Source organism: Chelonoidis abingdonii, chromosome 19, assembly GCF_003597395.2.
Source record: "Chelonoidis abingdonii isolate Lonesome George chromosome 19, CheloAbing_2.0, whole genome shotgun sequence".
Lineage (NCBI taxonomy): Eukaryota > Metazoa > Chordata > Testudines > Testudinidae > Chelonoidis > Chelonoidis abingdonii.
Window position 1 is genome coordinate 8,063,694 of NC_133787.1, and position 18,624 is coordinate 8,082,317.

General features: G+C 44.9%; 1 protein-coding gene across 2 annotated transcripts in view; it reads right to left on the reverse strand.

The window, feature by feature from the left end:
• GNAO1 (G protein subunit alpha o1) overlaps positions 1–8,994 on the reverse strand; it is a 310,003-nt gene extending 301,009 nt beyond the window's left edge. The window contains exons 1-2 of one of the 2 annotated variants that reach the window (XM_032785771.2): positions 8,419–8,981; positions 8,144–8,186 (exon numbers count right to left, since the gene is read on the reverse strand). In XM_032785771.2, coding sequence (XP_032641662.1) covers positions 8,144–8,186; positions 8,419–8,536 — 161 coding nt within the window. In that variant the 5' untranslated portion in view covers positions 8,537–8,981. Of the gene's footprint in view, positions 1–8,143; positions 8,187–8,418 lie in introns of both variants that reach the window. The other variant, XM_032785772.2, reaches the window with a different exon arrangement.
• Between the last annotated feature and the right edge of the window lie 9,630 nt (positions 8,995–18,624).

Here is an 18,624-nt window from a genome sequence, read left to right on the forward strand (position 1 = left end):
AACATTCTTCGGCTTATCTGACATTATTTTTAAAAGTATTCTAATGTATAAACCGCACAGTCGACATATCTGTAAGTGTGAAGAAATGAAAACAAAAATAACAGGGTCCAATGCTGCAAAATTTACTACCAAGGGCAATGTTTCCTACTAAGAGTAGTCCCAAAAAGTTACTACTGGTGGTACTGTGCACAAATGTTTGCTGAATCAGGTCTAAAGCTATAAAGCAAACTAAGGCAAGGCAATGTGGAACACCAAGACAGTCCCTAGTTCCACTATAGCAAATGGAGCAGCACTCTGAGACTCTTCAGACCAATGGTGGCAATACTTTTCCCTGTACCTTATTCAAATTCACTTCAAAACCCACCCAGGATTAGATCATTACAGACCTTACTTGACCATACAGAAGAGTCAGAAGCAGCAAGGCCCTTTTGAATACACCTGCCCAGTTTGTCACTCTGGCTGCAGTGGAGAGAGAAAAGGATAAGTGTCTGCTGGCAAATGAGCAGGGAGTGGGGGGATCCCTGGCTCTACCCTCATCACTCACTGACCAGAGTACCAGGCTGGATGCTCAAGAGCAAGTCAGCAGCTCCATGACCAAGCGTGAAGTAACTTAATTGCTCCCCAGAGCAAGTAGGGGTAAGGGGAGGAGGTGGAATAATGACTCCCTACATCACAAATTGTTCCTGGTGTATTCCTAGGGAGATGCAGCTATATTCCAGCACGTGCACAGGGCAGATTGTAAATTTACAGTCGAGCCAGCTCTCTGGTTGCACATGCCACTCCTCTGAACCAATGTATTCAAGGAGAAAAGTTTGTGCTACATATTCAGGTACCTGACTGTGTGAAACCACCAACCCTTGGGCTTGTTGTCTCTTGAAAGGAGCAAGGCATTGAGCAGCTGTCTGCATTGTTTGCTTCCAGTGTCACTTGCCATGGTATTGCTTAGGCTGGCTGGAAACACAGTGGGTGGGGACCACTTATTGCATTCAAGAACTTTGACAGTAACTCCCTACTTAACGTCCTCTCGCGTAACGTTGTTTCTATCTTACGTCCCTGCTCAATTACAGAACATGCTCCATTTAAAGTTGTGTAATGCTTTGCTATAATGTTGTTTGGCTGCCTGCTTTGTCCACAGCTGGCAGCCCCCCCTTCAGCTTCCTCACGCCTCCCCTTCCCTCACAGTGCCTCCCCACAGCCAGCAGACCCTGCGGATCAGTGCCTTCCCCCTCCTTTCCCGCCTCCTGCCCACGGCAATCAGCTGCTGTGCAGTGTTCTGGATGGAGAGGAGAGGAGCAAGAACTCAGAGCGCAGGCTCCCCCTCCCTCCCGAATGCCGCAAACCAGCCGATTGCTCCTCCACCATCCCCCCTGCCCCCTGAACATCTCAAGCCAGCTGACTGCTGTGGGCAGGAGGGAGGCGAAAGAGGTGGGAGGAGTGAGGACGCGGAGGAAAGAAGGGGAAAGAAGAGGCGGGTTAAGGGTGGGGACTTGGGGGAAGGGGTGGTGTGGGCAGGCTGAGGGTTGAGCCCCCAATCCTGGTGCTTGCAGAGTAGGGGAAGCTGCCGCTGCTGCGCAACATGATTCTCCTAGCCTACAGCACCTTCCAGCCTCCTTGCCCAGGGCCGCCCAGAGGATTCAGGGGGCCTGGGGTCTTCAGGGGCAGGAGGCCCCCGCCGCCGAATTGCCACCAAAGACCCAGCACTTTGGTGGTGGGTCCCACGGCGGAAGGACTCCCTGCTGCAGGTCTTCGGGGCACTTCGGTGGTGGGTCCCGGGGAGGAAGGACCTCCCGCTGCCAAATTGCCACTGAAGACCCGGAGCAGAAGAAGCTCTGGGGGCCCAGGCCCCGTGAGAGTTTTCTGGGGCCCCTGGAGCATGAAGGACCCCATTCCAGGGCCACCGAAAAACTCTCATGGAGGTCCCTGTGGGGCCCGGGGCAAATTGCCCCACTTGCCCCCCCCCACCCTCCAGGTGGCTCTGTCCTTGCCTGCCTCATTGTCTCCACTGCCAGTGGGCTGTGCCTATGTAGGGTAAGGCAGGGGCACCTCCCAACTATTGTACTGTACTGTATGGCAAAAAAAAATTCCCCTGGAACCTAACCACTCCCCCATATTTACATTCACTCTTATGGGGAAATTGGATTCGCTTAACATTGTTTCACTTCAAGTCACATTTTTCAGGAACAGAACTACAACATTAAGGGAGGAGTTACTGTTACAGTTGGGGAAACCGAGGCACAGCGTGACAGAATTGATAGCTGAGCCCAACACTGAACCCATATCTTCTGACTCAGCCCTGTATATTAAACATTCGGCAATGCATTCCTAGTAACTTCGTGCAGATCTGCAAAAACCCAATAGCTATGCCAGCATGCTAATTATGGCTCACAACTGAACCAATGTTTAGAAGTGTACTGCATGTGTTCAACTGTGTCCTTGAGCAGTAGGAAAATGAGTGAATCTTTTTAAAATTTGCAATGATTCAGACTAGGGCTTTTTGCATGTCTTAGAACCTGCTGGTTAGTCAAGCCAAAAAACCCACTACAGTAAATTCACACAAAATGTTCTCTACTTCTTCAGAATTCATCAAGAGTAGTACTTGCGTCTAGTTAGTTTGGTAGAACACTTTCAAAAAGACTAGATGTTTCATGTCAGCATATGACAGCTGAATTCACTGCAAAGAGTTCCACACTAGATTTCAGAAGAGAGGAAGCATTGCAATTCACTATTACTGCTTCAAGATATCGGCTTTAATATTTAAAGTGAAGAGAAGAAGAAACAAATCGAGATCCATTAGCAAAAAAACCATTATTTTGCAGCTTGTCTGACATACCATTATGCTAATTATGGCTCACAACTGAACAGTCATATTCAGCAAAGCACTTAAGCACATGTTTAAATGTTTTACTGAATAGGGATGTATTAAATACTTTCCTGAACTGGGGTCTCTTTGATGAATGTTCCAAGCCACACCCCATTATCTAAATATCCAATTATGCTAAAAAAAAAAAAAGTCTAGATTTCACACTGCATTACAGATAGTACAGAAAGAAAAGTTGCATATTATAACTTATCACTACCTCTGCATTTATTTTCAGATTTAAGACACAAGATATTGTCACATTTATTTGAAGCCTAAATACAAATCGGTGATTCCTTCTCTTGTAAAAGAATTCCTCACTGTATGCTTTATTTTTCATAACCAAACAGATCAGGTATATCCACTCAAAATACTCATTAGTTCATATTGTAGCAAAGCAGAGTTAAATCCGGGCCTGATTCTGAAAAGAGGGTCCCTATGCTCACACTGACCTGAATGGGGGTGAAGGCACCTTGATGGACTGGTCTCCTAATTACTATGGCCCTGATCCTGCAGTTCTTTGCATGGGTGCAGCAATCTGCCCATATGCAACAATTTGAAGGATTGGACTCTGCAAGAATAATAAGAAAATGTAACAAGTCAGACTACTCTCGAAGAGCCAAATAATTGTTAATTCTACAAATACAGCTACAGGCCTGGGGGTTATAGTGCATCGAAGTTATCTACATTGTTAGATTGCAATTATAACGATTTCCATGTCTGCATTGCAAATGTTTGAAATATGCTCTCTCAAAAAAGCTGTGCTCTAAATCCGTCAATCACCAAAACATCCTTGTTCACTGAAAGAAAACCATCACACCAAAAGATACAAACTCTCTCCAAAGTCTCTATAATTAGGTTTTATAAAGGCATTCTAATCCTAATCCCAATTCTAAATACATCTCTTAAATTGCTGTAATTTCTATCTGCCATGTTTTATAGCACTAATTATCATTTCAATGATTAACTAGTCTCAGTGTAATGCTCTCAAGCCTCTATTACCAGCATATGCTATCTATTCCTTTGTTTTAGCATCCATCATTCTAAAAAATTCTAGGCATGTTGTCAAACCATATACCTCGGTGTGAAAACTACCACAGTCCCTTGGCTTTCGGGTGTAAGTCACTAATTGGAAGCACCTAGTAATATGTGTAGGGTCCTACCAAATTCATGGCCGTGAAAAACACATCATGGACAGTGAAATCTGGTCTCCCCTGTGAAATCTGGCTGTTGTAGGAAGATTGCTGTATTGACATCCTTATTTCTGTGCTGCCTTCAGAGCTGGGTGGGTGGAGTGTGGCAGCTTCTGGCCAGGACCCCACATCTGAAGGAAGCACCACCACCACCCGCAGCTCAGAACTGAGGGTGGCATATGGGGGGTTGTCACTTTGGCAGGGGGGCAGGGCCAGCCTTTAAAGGTGGGAGTTCACCCAGGATGCTGTAGTTGGAGGGTGCGTGCTGTGGTAACACTCTCTGCCCCCTCCACACAGTCAGCCCAATGCCCCTTAACTCCTGAGCGCTGGGCCTGGAGCTAGAGAGGGGCAGGTCTGGGGCGCCCCAACCGGGGACTTCTAGTATGAGCTTGGCTCCAGTTGCTAGTCCTATCCAGGCTGGGGAGGGATCGAACTTCTTCCTCTGTACGGGCATTCCCACAGATGGGTCAGATCCACCTCCAGGAACCTCCCTGGCTACAGGAAGCTCCGTGGCTGCTGGCTGGTAGCCCAGCTCTTAAGGCAGCACCACTGCCAGCAGCAGCAGCACAGAAGTGAGGGTGGCACAGTATGGTATTGCCACCCTTACTTCTGTGCTGTTGCTGCTGCTGCTGGCAGTAGCGCTGCCTTCAGTACTGGGCTCCTGGCCAGCAGCTGCCACTCTCTGGCTGCCCAGAACTGAAGACAGTGTCGCCACCAGCAGCAGTGCAGAAGTAAGAATGGCAATTCTGCCACCCCCCTACAATATCCTTGCAACCCCTCTATGACTCAATTTTGGGTCAGGACCCCTACAATTACAACACTGTGAAATTTCAGATTTAAATATCCGAAACTGTGAAATTTAAGAACAGAAGTACTTGTGGCATCTTAGAGACTAACAAATGTATCTGAGCATAAGCTTTCGTGGGCCCACTTCATTGGACGCATGCAGTGGAAAATACAGTAGGAAGATATATATATACACAGAGACCATGAAACAATGGGTGTTACCATACACACACTAACGGAATTTAAGATTCCTTTAAAATCCTATGACCGTGAAATTTACCAAAATGGACCATAAATTTGGTAGGGCCCTAAATATGTGATATCAAAGTTATATCAGTCTCCCTTATCATATTCTAACAAACATGCTGTTTAGCTCTAGCCTTTTAAGGATTCATTAGGTTCTCATCGGGCCTGTGTGCTTAAATCAGGCATTACTTTAGAATATTATATAATGCTGCTTGACCAGGTAAAATGCTAATTTATGTATTATTATTTAATTAACCTCCAAAATATAAATATCAGCAAGTTGTTCATTCTGCAGTCATAATTCTCAACACCAGAGATTTTGAATAGCTCTCTAAATATGCCTCCTGCCGTATTCATAGCAACACTGCTAAATTCACCCTACCCAGGGTACAGAGTTTCCACAGTAAAAGACACCTCCCAGTTCTGACGGCTGACAAAATTTAAGCAGGTTCATAAAGACAGGTTTCTGTGAATTTTTAACTCAGATATAGAACTGCAAGCGTATCATATATCGCTTTGAGATCTACTGATGAAAAGCACTGCGTATCAACTAGGTATTATTATCATTATTACTTAATAAACTGAGGGCAGCTTCAGATCAGTATATTATCTTGTTCTGTCTTGCTTTCAAAATGCAAATACTGCCGCACAGAGCCACTGTACAGTAACTTTATATGCCTACAGTCATCTAATGTACATTGCCACAAACTTGTCCTACTATTCATCTTCTCTAAGGGTGGTTTGGGTGTGTTTTGGTTGAAGGGAAGTGGTAGATCTGTGGATGTCAGCATGCACAAACAAAGTCGTTCCTGTATAGGTCTACTGCAGACAATCTAACAGATCCCACTGACACATTTAACAATGTATTGGTATTTATTTGCAGTAGCCCCTTCCCACTCCAAATTTGCCAGTGAACCAAAGGGCAAAACCATGCGGACTGTTTGCAAAACCGTCTTTCCAAGCAGCAAAAGCTGAGCGTGTAGTCTTTACTGAAACACAAACATATCAATACAAAAAAGCCATTTGAGACGCGGACGGTTGCCAAAGCTTCTGGAGACAGGGAGAGTTTTCTTCCTAGATCTCCTGCCTCAAAACAATCAGTGGGAACTGGAAAATGTCACTACCCCTCTGGAAGAAGCCTTATTTTTCTCGCACCGACCGGGAGGCAGGGCCTGGTTTTTCTGGGTGTCAGCCCAGAGCACAGTCAGTACCCCCACCCCAGACCTGCGTGTGGCACCTCGGCAGAGAGCGGGGTGGGGCTGGAAAGAGAAGGGCCCGATCCTGTTCCCGTTTGCAGTCAATGGCAAAACTCCCCCCCCGCCCCCCCCGTTGCTTGCAGCGGGAGCCGGTGGATCGGCGCCCTTCGATCCAAAATACATGGAACACCGAGCGGCCCCGAACCCCTTCGGCCATTTCCGAGCCCGTTCGGCTTCTCCCGACCGCTTCCGAACGCCGCCGAGCCTTGCCGAGCGCTGCCGAGCTCCCCGAGCCAATCGACTTTTCCAGGCTCTGCTGGGCGCTGTCCACCACTTGAACCGCCTGAAATCTCACCGCTCGCCCCGCCGCGCGGGGTCCGGCCCGGGGCGGCAGCTGCTCTGCAGGCAAAGCCCCCACCCTCCCCTGCTCAAACCCTTTCCAAGCTGCATAGGGGGTCCCGCTCCCCATGCAGGTGGCCAGGAGCCGCTGGCAAATAACCGCCCACCACACCCTGCCTCCACACCCACTTCTGAGCAGCCCCCAAGGGAGCAGGGGATCGGCGGGGCCCTCCCAGCAGAAGCTCCTTTTGCAATGATCCTTGTGTAAAGAAATAAATAATACCCCCCCCCCCCATCCCGTGTCAAATATTACAGGAGAGGGATTCCCAAAGCTGCGATCGGTGCTGTGCAGTGATGGCGCCACCTCGAACGAGCTGGTCATGTCTGTTGCAAGGGGAAAGCTGAGATTTATTTCTTTTTTTAAGGCCTTGTGAAAGGAGAAATCCCCTCATCCCCTTTCGCTAGCCGGCCCCACCTCGCCTAGGGGAGGCACTCACTCTCCAGCCACGGTGCCAACTGGGAAAAAGAACCATTTTTTTTTGTCTTGCACAGCAACTGCCTCATTAGCAAAAGCGTGTGTGTGTGTGTGTGTCTGCGCGTGCAAAGGTGTCACAGCAGAACCCCTGGGCGAGTCCAGCACCACACAGCCACAGCGGTTCGTCACTTGCTTCCAGACAGCCTCGGGAGATTTAAAACACACCCCAGCTCAGGAGAAATGGTTGATGGAGGGGGAAGGGGGAATGATGTTCCCGAAGTGGCCAGTGCTCTTATAAAGGAGCCGGTTTCCTTGTCGCTTAATTATTATTTTCTGTAGTTTTTTTTAAATCCCTCTTTAATTTTAATTGGTGATCAGGAGCCAAATTCATCTCTAATTAATTAAGAGGAAAGGCTGAAATCTCGGGGAAAAGGGGCTTTGAGTGGCAGCAAGCCTTGCTTTAAATCCGTATTACAGGCAGATTTTGTAAAGAAACAAACAAATAAATGCCAGAGGGCCAACCCAGCAGCCCGTGTCAGGAGCTCAAACACCAAAGGGAGCGTGTACGTTGAGGGGAGGGAGATAAAACCTGACATTAATCTTAATCGACAGTGGTATGTTTAATTCTGATGCCCTGGTTACATCTGTGCCATTCACATCATCTGGGAACCCCCCACCGTCCGCCCTCACCTGACACACACCTTGTGAGAAAGAAAAGAGAAACCACGCCACCTTCAATTCAGCACCAGCCCCATGAACAGCAGACACCTGATCGTCCATGGTGGGCAAAGGGCTGGATCCCCCTCCATCTTCTTTCCCAACCAGAAATCACGGCTACAGATGTGCCATGCCAATGGGTCCACAAAGCCACAAAATAATAACAATAAGGCTCACATAAATATGGCGGTCGGAGGAATTCTTACAACTAAAGAATCGCCTTCTTGCCAATCTCCCTCCTCCAAAAAAAAAAAAAAAAGCAACAGGGGAATGCCAAATTTTTTGTTAAGGCAAATGATCAAAGCTTTTGGGGCACTCGCCCCAAAGGACTTACTTCATCTGCTTCACAATGGTGCTTTTCCCAGATTCTCCAGCCCCTGTGGGGACAGACACAGAAAGGAAAGAGCTGGTGAGAGTGAGACTAGAAGGAGATCAGGGAGATGACATAGGAGGGAGAGCAGCTGGGTTAATGGATGGGGGGGGGGGTGATCTTGGCGAAAGACAGAGTTTCCCAGGACAGAATGTGCACAGCCCGGGAAGAAGCCTGACTTCAGCAGAGGGGCAGGGAGGCGGTGGGAGGGTCGGCGGGGGGGGGCAGCTGTCGCTTACCTAGCAAGAGTAATTTCACGTCTTTGGCGGCGGTGATCCCATCCTCCTTGAGGTTCTTCTCGATCGCTTTGCTCCTCTCCAAGGCGGCTCTCTCCTCTGCGCTCAGTGTACATCCCATGATGGCCCCCCCAGAAAAAAACACCACTCGGCGGGCGCCTCCCCCCCTTCTCAGACACTCCGAGGGAAAGGGGGAAAAAAATCACCCCCAGGGGAAAAAAAAATCTGGGCAACCAAATGTGTCCCCCCCTTTTTTCCTTTCTTTGCTGTCCTCCCCTCCTTTCTCTCTCTCTAGCAATCAATGCATCCAAGTGGGAGCCGGGCTGCAGGCAGGCACTGGGGCTGGTGCAGAAAAGGCTGAGCTCTTCCTGATGGAGGAGGAGGAAGAGGGTTCGGTGGGGGGGAGGGCAAAGGGTGGGTCCTGCTCTGGCGGGAGGGTTTTTGTTGGAAGGCAGGCAGGGGGGAGGGGTCTCTAATGGGCGGCGGCGGCGCTGGCTGCGAGCGATCGCATCGTTCGGCTGCTCCTGGCGGAGAGAGAAGCAGAAGGGGAGAGAACGCGAGCGCGAGGCAGGGAGCGTGCGCCAGGGGTCCGCACTCACGGGCTCGCCTGCCTCAGTGACGTCCGCAGCGCCCGCCCGCGCATGCGCCCCACGAGGCGCTGCTGCTGCCGTTAGTATAGCCGTGCGTCTGCATGGGGCGAGGGGCGAGGGGCTCGCGCGCCTGATCCATTCCCGCAGGTGCAGCCGGCCCCAGCGGCGCGCGAGGCCAGGGTGATGGGCTGCGGTTCTTAAAGGGGCCTCGCCCTAGTGGCTCCTTAGGAGAGGGTCTGTCTCCTGCTCCAGGGTTCTGCAGCCTGGAAGAGCTGGAGCACAACCAGGGCTGCCCAGAGGATTCAGGGGGACTGGGGCAAAGCAATTTCCGGGGCCCCTTCCATAAAAAAAGTTTCAATACTATAGAATACTATGGTCTCATGGGGGGCTGCAGGGCCTGGGGCAACTTGCCCCACTTGCCCTTCTCCCCCGGGGCAGCCGTGAGCACAACTGGAGCAGGGTCTAGAGGGAGGGAGTCTGGGATAGGAGCCGCTGGGTGGACAACATGCCATTGTCTTCATTTGACTCTCCCCCTCAGCCCCCAGCAAAGCTCTCCCAAGCCCAGTAGGCTACAGGGACGTTTGAAGGTGTGTCGTTCCCTTTAATTCCCCCAGTTGAAACGCAGGCAGGGGATGGGTGCTCACTGTGTGACCTTGGACAATTTAGAAGTGTAACTTCTTGTTCTCGCTGTGTATGTATTTTGTAGCTAATAGGTCTTTTCTGTTGCTAACTTTGAAAATTGGGAGAGGAAAGGCTCTAGCCTGGGCTGCAGGAGACCTAGGTATATTCCTATCTTTGTCACCTCCTATGTTGGCCTTGGACAGGTCATTTGCTTTTTTCCATGCCTCAGTTTCCCCTGTATAAAATAGAAAGCTTCCTTTCTCCCACCCTTTTATAAACTCTTTGGGGCAGGGACTGTCTCTTTTTCTATGCATGTACAGTGGCTAGCACTGTACATGCATAGTCGGTTCCCTGTCTTGGTTGGAGCCTATAGGTGCTGCTGTCATATAAAGCATAATATATGATTCTATGAAATATATATGATTGCAGGGATGAACCCTTTTAGCCCTATGCAAAATTGTTACTGGGGGTGAATGAAGTGAGAAAAAGTTTCCCTAATCCCACCTCAGGTTTATGCACCGAGGTGTTAATTACGTTGTTTCTTTTTCTTTCTTCATGTGGTTGTGTGCAGTTTTTAGCTGGGGATTTTGGGGGGGATGAGAGGAGTTGGAAGGGAGAGTAGTTAAACATTGATTGATGTCATTAGATTAATCACCAAAAGGGACTCTGTCAGTGTTTGGGCACAACATTTAGATTTTTTGGTTTTGTTTTGTAAAACCCCAAATATTAATAGAAATAGTTCATAATAATTAGAAATGATCAATGCAAAACAGTTTGGATTTTTTTTAACCTGAAAATGAATTTCCACATTGTTTGGCACCCAGGTTTTGCAGCATTATGCTATTGCACTGGAAACAAAAGATGAACTTGACTAGAAACTGAAGTAAAATTGACTAGTTTATTTCCATAATACAGGATACCTAAATAAATAAATAGAGCATTTATGGTAAAAAGTGAATTAAATATTTAATACTCTCTCTGTTTTAATAATCCAGTATGTTAGTAATAAGATGATTGTTTCAATAGAGAATTTTTAACTCGACATTCCCTTTAACGTCTAAAAAGATACACAAGAATCATCATTTTATTTATTCATTTATTTATTTATTAGATTTTATTAGTTCCAGTCTTTGCATATAAACGGTCAAATCTTTTTGACCAATGCCATTTAATCTGAAGGATGTAGGTGCTTGACTTTAGATACTCTAGTTTCACAATTTTTGTTAATATTTTGGATTTGTTTGGCATCAGTACAATGAGCAGTATTAGTCTCCTCGTGGGCCATCCCATGCAAGCTAACCAAAAGAACCCTCCTTGCTGGATGATTTTTTTTTTCTAATTTGTATTATTATTCTCCACAAGCAAAACTGACAGTTGTCTTGGAATTCCAGCCAGCTACATTCTGTATTTCCTGACTAATTTTATCAGTTAGATTCTAAATAAAAATTATGAAACAGAAGAGAACAGAAAGCATTAGTAGGGTAAATAATGGCATTGTTTAAAACTTCTTCATGGTATTGCAGCCAGGTGATATTTATATTCCATTTTAACCCATAAAGTTGATGGTGGTTGTGATATCTGAGCATGAATGATATCTAGAGAGATAACATTGATGAATGCAAACAGAAAGTTAGTAAGGATAGATAGAGATAAAATGCACCACACAGGCCAATGAACAAAATGGAGGGTTATTGACAAAGAATGTAAGAAGGAACAAAAGACCATGTTATAAATAGATAAAGACACAAGAAGATGGCAAAGGGAAGTCTGCTAACTAACAATGAGGGAAAGCTAATAACAGATGTGAAGGAGAAGGAATGAATGCTAACCAGCTACTTTTATTCAGCCTTCTCTAAAAGTGTTTATCATCATATGAGGCTTAGTACAAACATGGGGCCAAATCCTATGAATCATGCCTTAGAAAATCCTCAGCTGCTACCACTGTGCTGCATTGCCCCACCCAGGCAAACAGGGCTTGCAGCAGAACAGATCTGGAAAGAGGAGTGGCCAGCCCCACATGCTCAGGTTGGTAAGTGCAGGCCATAAATCCTTAGATGGCTGGCCTTCCACATTCCGGCCTGTTTCCTTCCCTCTTCTGGCTTTCTTCTCTACTCTGCTGGATTGATTTAGGTAATTCCTGGGGCCCCTGCTCACAGCACTAATTTATCATGCTTGAAACACTGAATTTCCTGATTATTTGCAAGAGGAACATGCCGTGTACAGTGCTATTCCTCTGGCTCCTCCACCTTTCTGTTGCCCACATCCCTTCCCAGCTATGGGAATCTGATCTTCATCACAGCTACCATGGAATAAAGAGAGGAACATCTCTCATGGGAAGAACATCTCCATACAACTTCTCTTCTGGCTTCAGAACTGGGTTGTCTATCTCCCCTTCTGACATACTAGGTGGAGGGGAAGAATATAGCCGATAGTTAATGAGGCAAGGGAGAGGTTTTAAGACAGAATCAGGAAGAGAAAGATTAAAGAACACTGAATAATGTGAGCAAATTCAGATGAGTATAGGGTGACCAGAGAGCAAGTGTGAAAAATCGGGACGGGGGTGGCGGGGTAAGAGGAGCCTTTGTAAGAAAAAGCCCCAAATATTGGGACCGTCCCTATAAAATCGGGACATCTTGTTACCCTAGATGAGTAGGACCCAACAAAATTCACTGTAGAGTCTTAAAGGAACTATCAGAAGTAAAGTTTGAACTCATTTCTTAGAACCCATGGATAAGAGATAAAGTCTCAGAGAACTGGAAAGGATAAATATGTTCAATTATTTGTGCAAGTAGGAAAACACGCAGACTTGCAGAATTACAGACCAGTGAACAAAATTCTTCTCCCAGGTGCACACCAGTGTTAATCCAGTGAATGATGTGAATGTAATAAGAATTTAATGTCAATACCTGATCAGAGCTTGGAAAATTTACCAACCTGAGGATTAAAACTACCAGCCTGAGATCAGTATGAAAAGTGATGAACCCTGAAAACTGTTTGGTTTCTGGATTTTTGTTTTGAACAAATAGTTGAAAACGTAGATGAAGAAAAAAAAATCACTATCATTTCCATGGAGAAAAAAAAAAACATTCTCTGACCAGCCCTACAATGAAGCTTTTTGTCTATAGACTTAAGAAGACAGCACTGTTACCAATTCACACTTTGAAGATTATCTTCCTGAACGTAAAGGCTGCACACATTTTTAATGAAAAATTAAATTATCCAATACGGATGCAGCACCGACAGTTTCCTACTCACCTTAGATGAGTGGATTTTTCAACCCCTGTGCTTTAACAATTAATAAAGCAATCAATTTGTACACAGCTGAAGGATAATAAAGTGGTAAATAGTAGACACTATGGATTCATCTGAAACCTATCATGCCAAACTAACTTAATTTCTCTCTGTGAGAGGATAACAAGTGTAGCTGATATCGGAAATGCAGCGGAGGGTTAGCATTTCAGTTTCAGTCTGATATTTGATACAATTCCACATAGCATTATTGTGGGGAAATAAGTGAAAGGCAGACTGGATGGAATTACTGTAAAACTAATGAATGATTGGCTAGCTAGAATAATAAACATGCTGAAGTCTTCACTCAGAGCTGCACTGTGACTTTGGGCTCACACCCTAGCAAGCGGTAGCGCTTGAGCAGCAGCAAAGTTATTGTTTCCCTTCCAATTTGCCTCTTGTTCTGGAAGAACAGTAAGCTATTTTCACATGTCCATTGGGCATCTTACTCCACCCCATGAATCTGACTGGATACTCTGGCTGGTGAGTTAATGGGACAGGGGCAATACTAAAACTCTTCCACTTTTCCTCTCCACCCGCTCTCTGCCCACTTTCTCACAGAGAGGGAGTAGTGGGGGAGTAGCCCTGGCTTTCTCCTTCACGCCCAGAGTTATAACCTGAGCAGAGTAAGCAGGAATGCAAAGGGGGACATACTCTCTCTTACTTCCCTGTGCAGCCACGTAAGGGTGGTGAGACAATCGAAGCCTCGGTTTTCACTCAGTCCTGATGCAAGGCAAACTCCAGTGGGAAGTGTGTTAGGAATTCCTCTAGGTGGTTGGGCAAAATTTTCAAAAGTTACATCAGTGCCTAAGAGTCAGCCCTGCAGAGGTACTTAGTCACCTAACTCTTGCCATAATTGAGGGGATTGAGCCCAAATACCTTGCGAGAATCTGGGCCTGAGAAAATAGGGCACTTAAAAATGTTACCCTTCCCCTCTGTGTCTGGAAAGTGCCTAGGATCTTTTGGATGCCTCCACAACCTAAGTAATAAATCATAATAATACTGAGAGGAGGCATCAGTTATGTCCTAGGTCAATATTATTATTACTCCTATGGCAAGATGGTTCCTTTGCTATGGTGTAGAGTGTTTTTCCAGTTTAGGTTTAAATGTCTCTAGAATGGAACTTCCACCAATTTCACTGGGAGACAGTTACACGTGCTAGCAGACAACACCATTAGGAAGCGTCTCTGGCTATTCAGCCTAATTTTTCAGTTCCTCCCAGTTAAACCTAGTTATATCATGGAAGACAGGATTAAAATTCAGCCTGATGTCACTAAATTGGAGAAATGGACTGACAGCAATACAACGGGAGATGATAATGCCAAATAGGTTAAGTGGTTGACAGAGGAAGGAATAGTGAAATGCTCAGATATTTGGGGCAAATCACAAAGATTCTTACTCACTCTCTGCACAGGTTGCCTGAGTGTGAGAGAAATCCAAATGAAGTAAGGATCCATCAGGATTCAGCCCATTGTATTGCAAAGTACCATCTGCACAAAACATGTACAAACAGGATCGGGGTTGGGGAGGTGCTGAGTTGCATATGACTCAAGAACGAGATTCGATCATCAGAAACACAAATGCTGTATTGTTCGCACGTATAGGAGCACCATCTGTAGAACAAGCATGTTCAAGGAACTAGATGGGTCCGGAATCTGATACTGTAAAATCTTCCTCTTTGCTAAAGCTTTTCTACCCTCACCGGAATGACACCAACTATAGCTCTCATCTCCTTTCAACCCCCTTAAAAAACAATCCTATTGCCAAGTTTCCTATAACTTCAAAAGGGAGCAAAGCCAGAAACTCCATGAAACCCACTACGGACTTTGCTATTGCCAATCATGTTTATAAGAAGGCTGTTGTTCATATATGATGGTGATGGGACACAGTCCAAATCCCAAAGAGAGAGATTACACTGTGCTCTGTCCTGAATCTCCACTGAAGTTCTGCATTCAATTTTGGCCAACACGTGAAGAACACAAAGGTATAGAGCTCTTGGAAAACCTCTCAGGAAAGCTGAAAAGAGCAGCCTTGGTTCTCTGTGAAGTAAACAGCGAAGGAAGACATGGTGACTGTCCACAAACACACCAAGGTGGTGATTGGACTGAACCATTACTCCATGCTATGTGCTACACCAGCACATTCTCTGGAAGCCCCATCAGCCTCTGCACAATTTAAGCTTTCATGGAAAAGAAAAAAGGGTTTCTGACTCAATTGTGGAAATACCTCCCAAATAAGACCCAGTGTATTGCCTTTGTGAGTCCACAATTAGCCCAAAATAATGAAGTCTGGGGCATTATTCCAGATTTACAACAATATAAGTGAGAAGAGAATTTGAGCGATTATTTCGAAGGAGGTATATGCTTCTGCTATTCCTCAATAACTATTCACTTTGATTCCTAATGAATCTTTAAATATCAATGTTATTATTTATATAATATCAGCTGGTGCAAGGCAGATAAAAAGACAAGGTCTTTGCCCAAAGAATCTCACAATGTAAATAGTTAACTATTTTCCTGATGATCATTTTCTGCAGAAACACTCAGGCATGCTGTAAAAGAGAAATGCCTACACTAGAGACTGGGATTTGAGGTGAAGTTAAAGTAGAGTAGCACCATTTCCTACTCCTCCGACCCAATTTGGTTCCAGCATAATGTGATGCTACAAAGAGGACAAGAGCTAAATACTCTTTTTGGTCAACAAGGACAGAACATTTGTTACCACTGTGATTGTGGGCACTGTGAGAAGTTGAATAGAACAGAATTAGAGGTGGTGAAGAAAGTTAACTTCCATCAAGGATCTGTATTAGAAAATTTTAAAACACAACGATGGTTCAGCACTTGAGCAAGCTGCTATGGAGAGTTGTGGACTAATGCAGATAAAGATGTTCCAGGCTAGTTAGTCCTGATTCCCAGTCATCAACCATGGTGATTTAGGGTTAATTAAATAAATCCTGCTCAAATTCAGAGGGACAGACAAAAAGACTCACTTGTGATTCCTGTGTGTACATAAAGCTATCATTCTCCAGGTGTGATTAAAGTAAATTTAAAGTACTGCAACTACATTTTGAAACATTTTTATTTAAAAGATATTGACCATGCAGTTGATAGCACATGTGCAGCAGTTGGTCCATAACGCTATCATGAAATGCAGGATCGGGGCCTACCTTTTAAAATGCTCCATTACAATACAAGAGAGACCTTTTTTGTTTTTACACAGATCTTAGGACACAAGCCCTTACTCACATGAGTTGTCTTTACTTATGTGAGTTCTGCTATTGAAGGAAACAAATGTGTATACTATAAAAAACACTAACTTGTACAACTTTTCAGCACATAAAGCTTCACTGCTAAGGCAAATATTCCATAACTAGTTAAAAATAATTTATACCATTTTTTCACACTTAACCTCTCTCCATGTATAATCTAGTCATTTGTGTTTCTGTATTAGCAATATGTAATAAAATATTTAAAATGGGCATTTATTTTTCAAGTACAATATCAGCCTCAGTAATATTGTGTAGTAATAATGCTAGATTTCTTTGTTGCAACAGTTCTAACCCACACCATAGACTCATCTGGTCTGGACTTTTTACTCCAATGCAAATGGAAGAATACAAATGACACTGAAGATGTGCTGACAGAGAGGATCTGGGGGATTCTAATGGATGAAAAAATTGAATACTAGACAAGAATGGGATAGAACTGCAAGAAAGGCAAATGCCAAATTGCTTGCATTTGTTGGAGTATCAGCTGTAAAACAAGTGAGGTCAAAAGATTAGAGAGAGACAGAATCTGACCATGTTTAGAAGACACTGTAAAACGTATTTACATGTGCAACCTCAGTAAGGTTTGTGGGATCTCATACCCTTAAGGTTAAACCTTGGCCCCACTGAAGTCTAGGGCAAAACTCACCTTGACTTCAATGGGGTCAGGATTGCATCCTTAGGATGGGATTCACAAAGATATTTAGGCACTTAACTTCCAATTTCACGCCCGGTATCTGTGTTTGGCTAATTAGAAGGAAAGATCTGCATTAGCAACTCAAGATGAAATAAAAATACATATTCAGCAAGAAAAGCATGGACCAGGCTGCTGTAGTGGGCCAGGTGATTCAGGATATATTTGGCTGCTTTCCTGGAAGACCCAAAGGTGTGTGTGGGGTGGGGGGAAATTCCATCCTGTGTCTCTCCGTTTGATTGAAAGTGCTTCTTCTGTGGCTGTGGATGCATTTAAAGATATGCTAAGTTAATTCCAATAGGCATTGATATAGTGGTATGGCAGCTGTAGTCAAACCACCAAATTGATGCCACCACAAGCTTCCTGGGGATTGATGTCAGGATACATAGCTGCCTTAGTTTCTCCTACACTCAGGGCTCACAGTGGCTTTTGACAACTTGCTAGGATCCTGACATGCTGCATCAATGAGGGTTGCCAGGATAGCCATTTAATTCTGTGTTTTTAAATTCTCCCTGCAGTTCCTTTTGAGTATGATATTTTTTGCTTCCTCTCTGAAGCTATGGGCAGTGTTGTTGTGAACTGTTAAACAGCTGGCTCATTCCAATCCCAGAAGTGGCTGCATTGCAGTAGCTGGCAACATGATCCATGTGTGTATGCATAGTTTGGAAAGTGCTTAAGGATCCTTTGAGGGTGAATAGCCCTCCATAAATGTAAGCTACATTAATAGCCTCTTTTATGTTGGAATGGTCATCTGTTTGGGGAAAGTTATCCTTGTTTGCTGGTGCTACATTGGTAAGTGTGTAAGAATTCCTGCTTTGGGGTCTTTTCAGTCACTCTCCCACCATAGTTTGGAGGGCAATGGAAGTTTCTATGGGTAAAAACCATTATAACACAAGTTTTGGTAAACCACCATTATGGCTTAACCTTGCACCATTGATGTGAATGGATTTTTTGCTCTGGATGTCAAAATGCAGCAGGATCTGACCCAGGCATGCATAGTTTCAAATAGCTTGGGTGAAGCTATTGGGGACAAAATCATGCTGGGTGTAATTCCATTGCTTTAAATAGGCTTACACCAGGAATTAATTTAAATTTAGCCTATTGTATTTTCTGTAAGGCAAACACTAAGAAAGGATTTAGCAGCTGTTTGTTATACTGGATAATAATCTCTGATTGTGGTAGATTTGGAGATTAGCGTGAAAGCTATAGATCCTCCATATCCTAGGTACAATCCTGACCTGCTGGCTTTATGGATTTATGTCCTGCTGGATGCACGGTCATGATCCTGAGTCTGTTCCTGCCTGTGGTCCTAGCAAAGGCAAGAAGATACTCCATTCATTTATGGCTGCTCTGCTCTAGGAGTATTGTAAATCAAACTCTTTGAGTCTCATCCTTGTGTCAGTTTCTCTTTCTCTGAGCTAATGATCTCAAAATTATCCAGTGAAGTTAATTTAAATATTAACAAACAAATGAGGTTAAAAAATAGTGGAGTGGTCTGATTCCTCCTAGAATTGCCATCCAACCAAGCAAAAGCGACACTTGTTCAGTGAAGGAGCAGGAACTATACCCTGTGTGACGAACTGGGAATATGCTTAATGTTTTCTCTAAATACTGTGTTGGTGCCCAGTATCCCCTGTGCAGTTCTTAAGTATCTAGGTGGAATAAGGGTGTGTGCTGCAGAGCAAAGGGCCAGTGCACCTAAATGCCTGACATTCTGTCTCCTAGCAACTGATGGACTGGGCCCCTCCCCT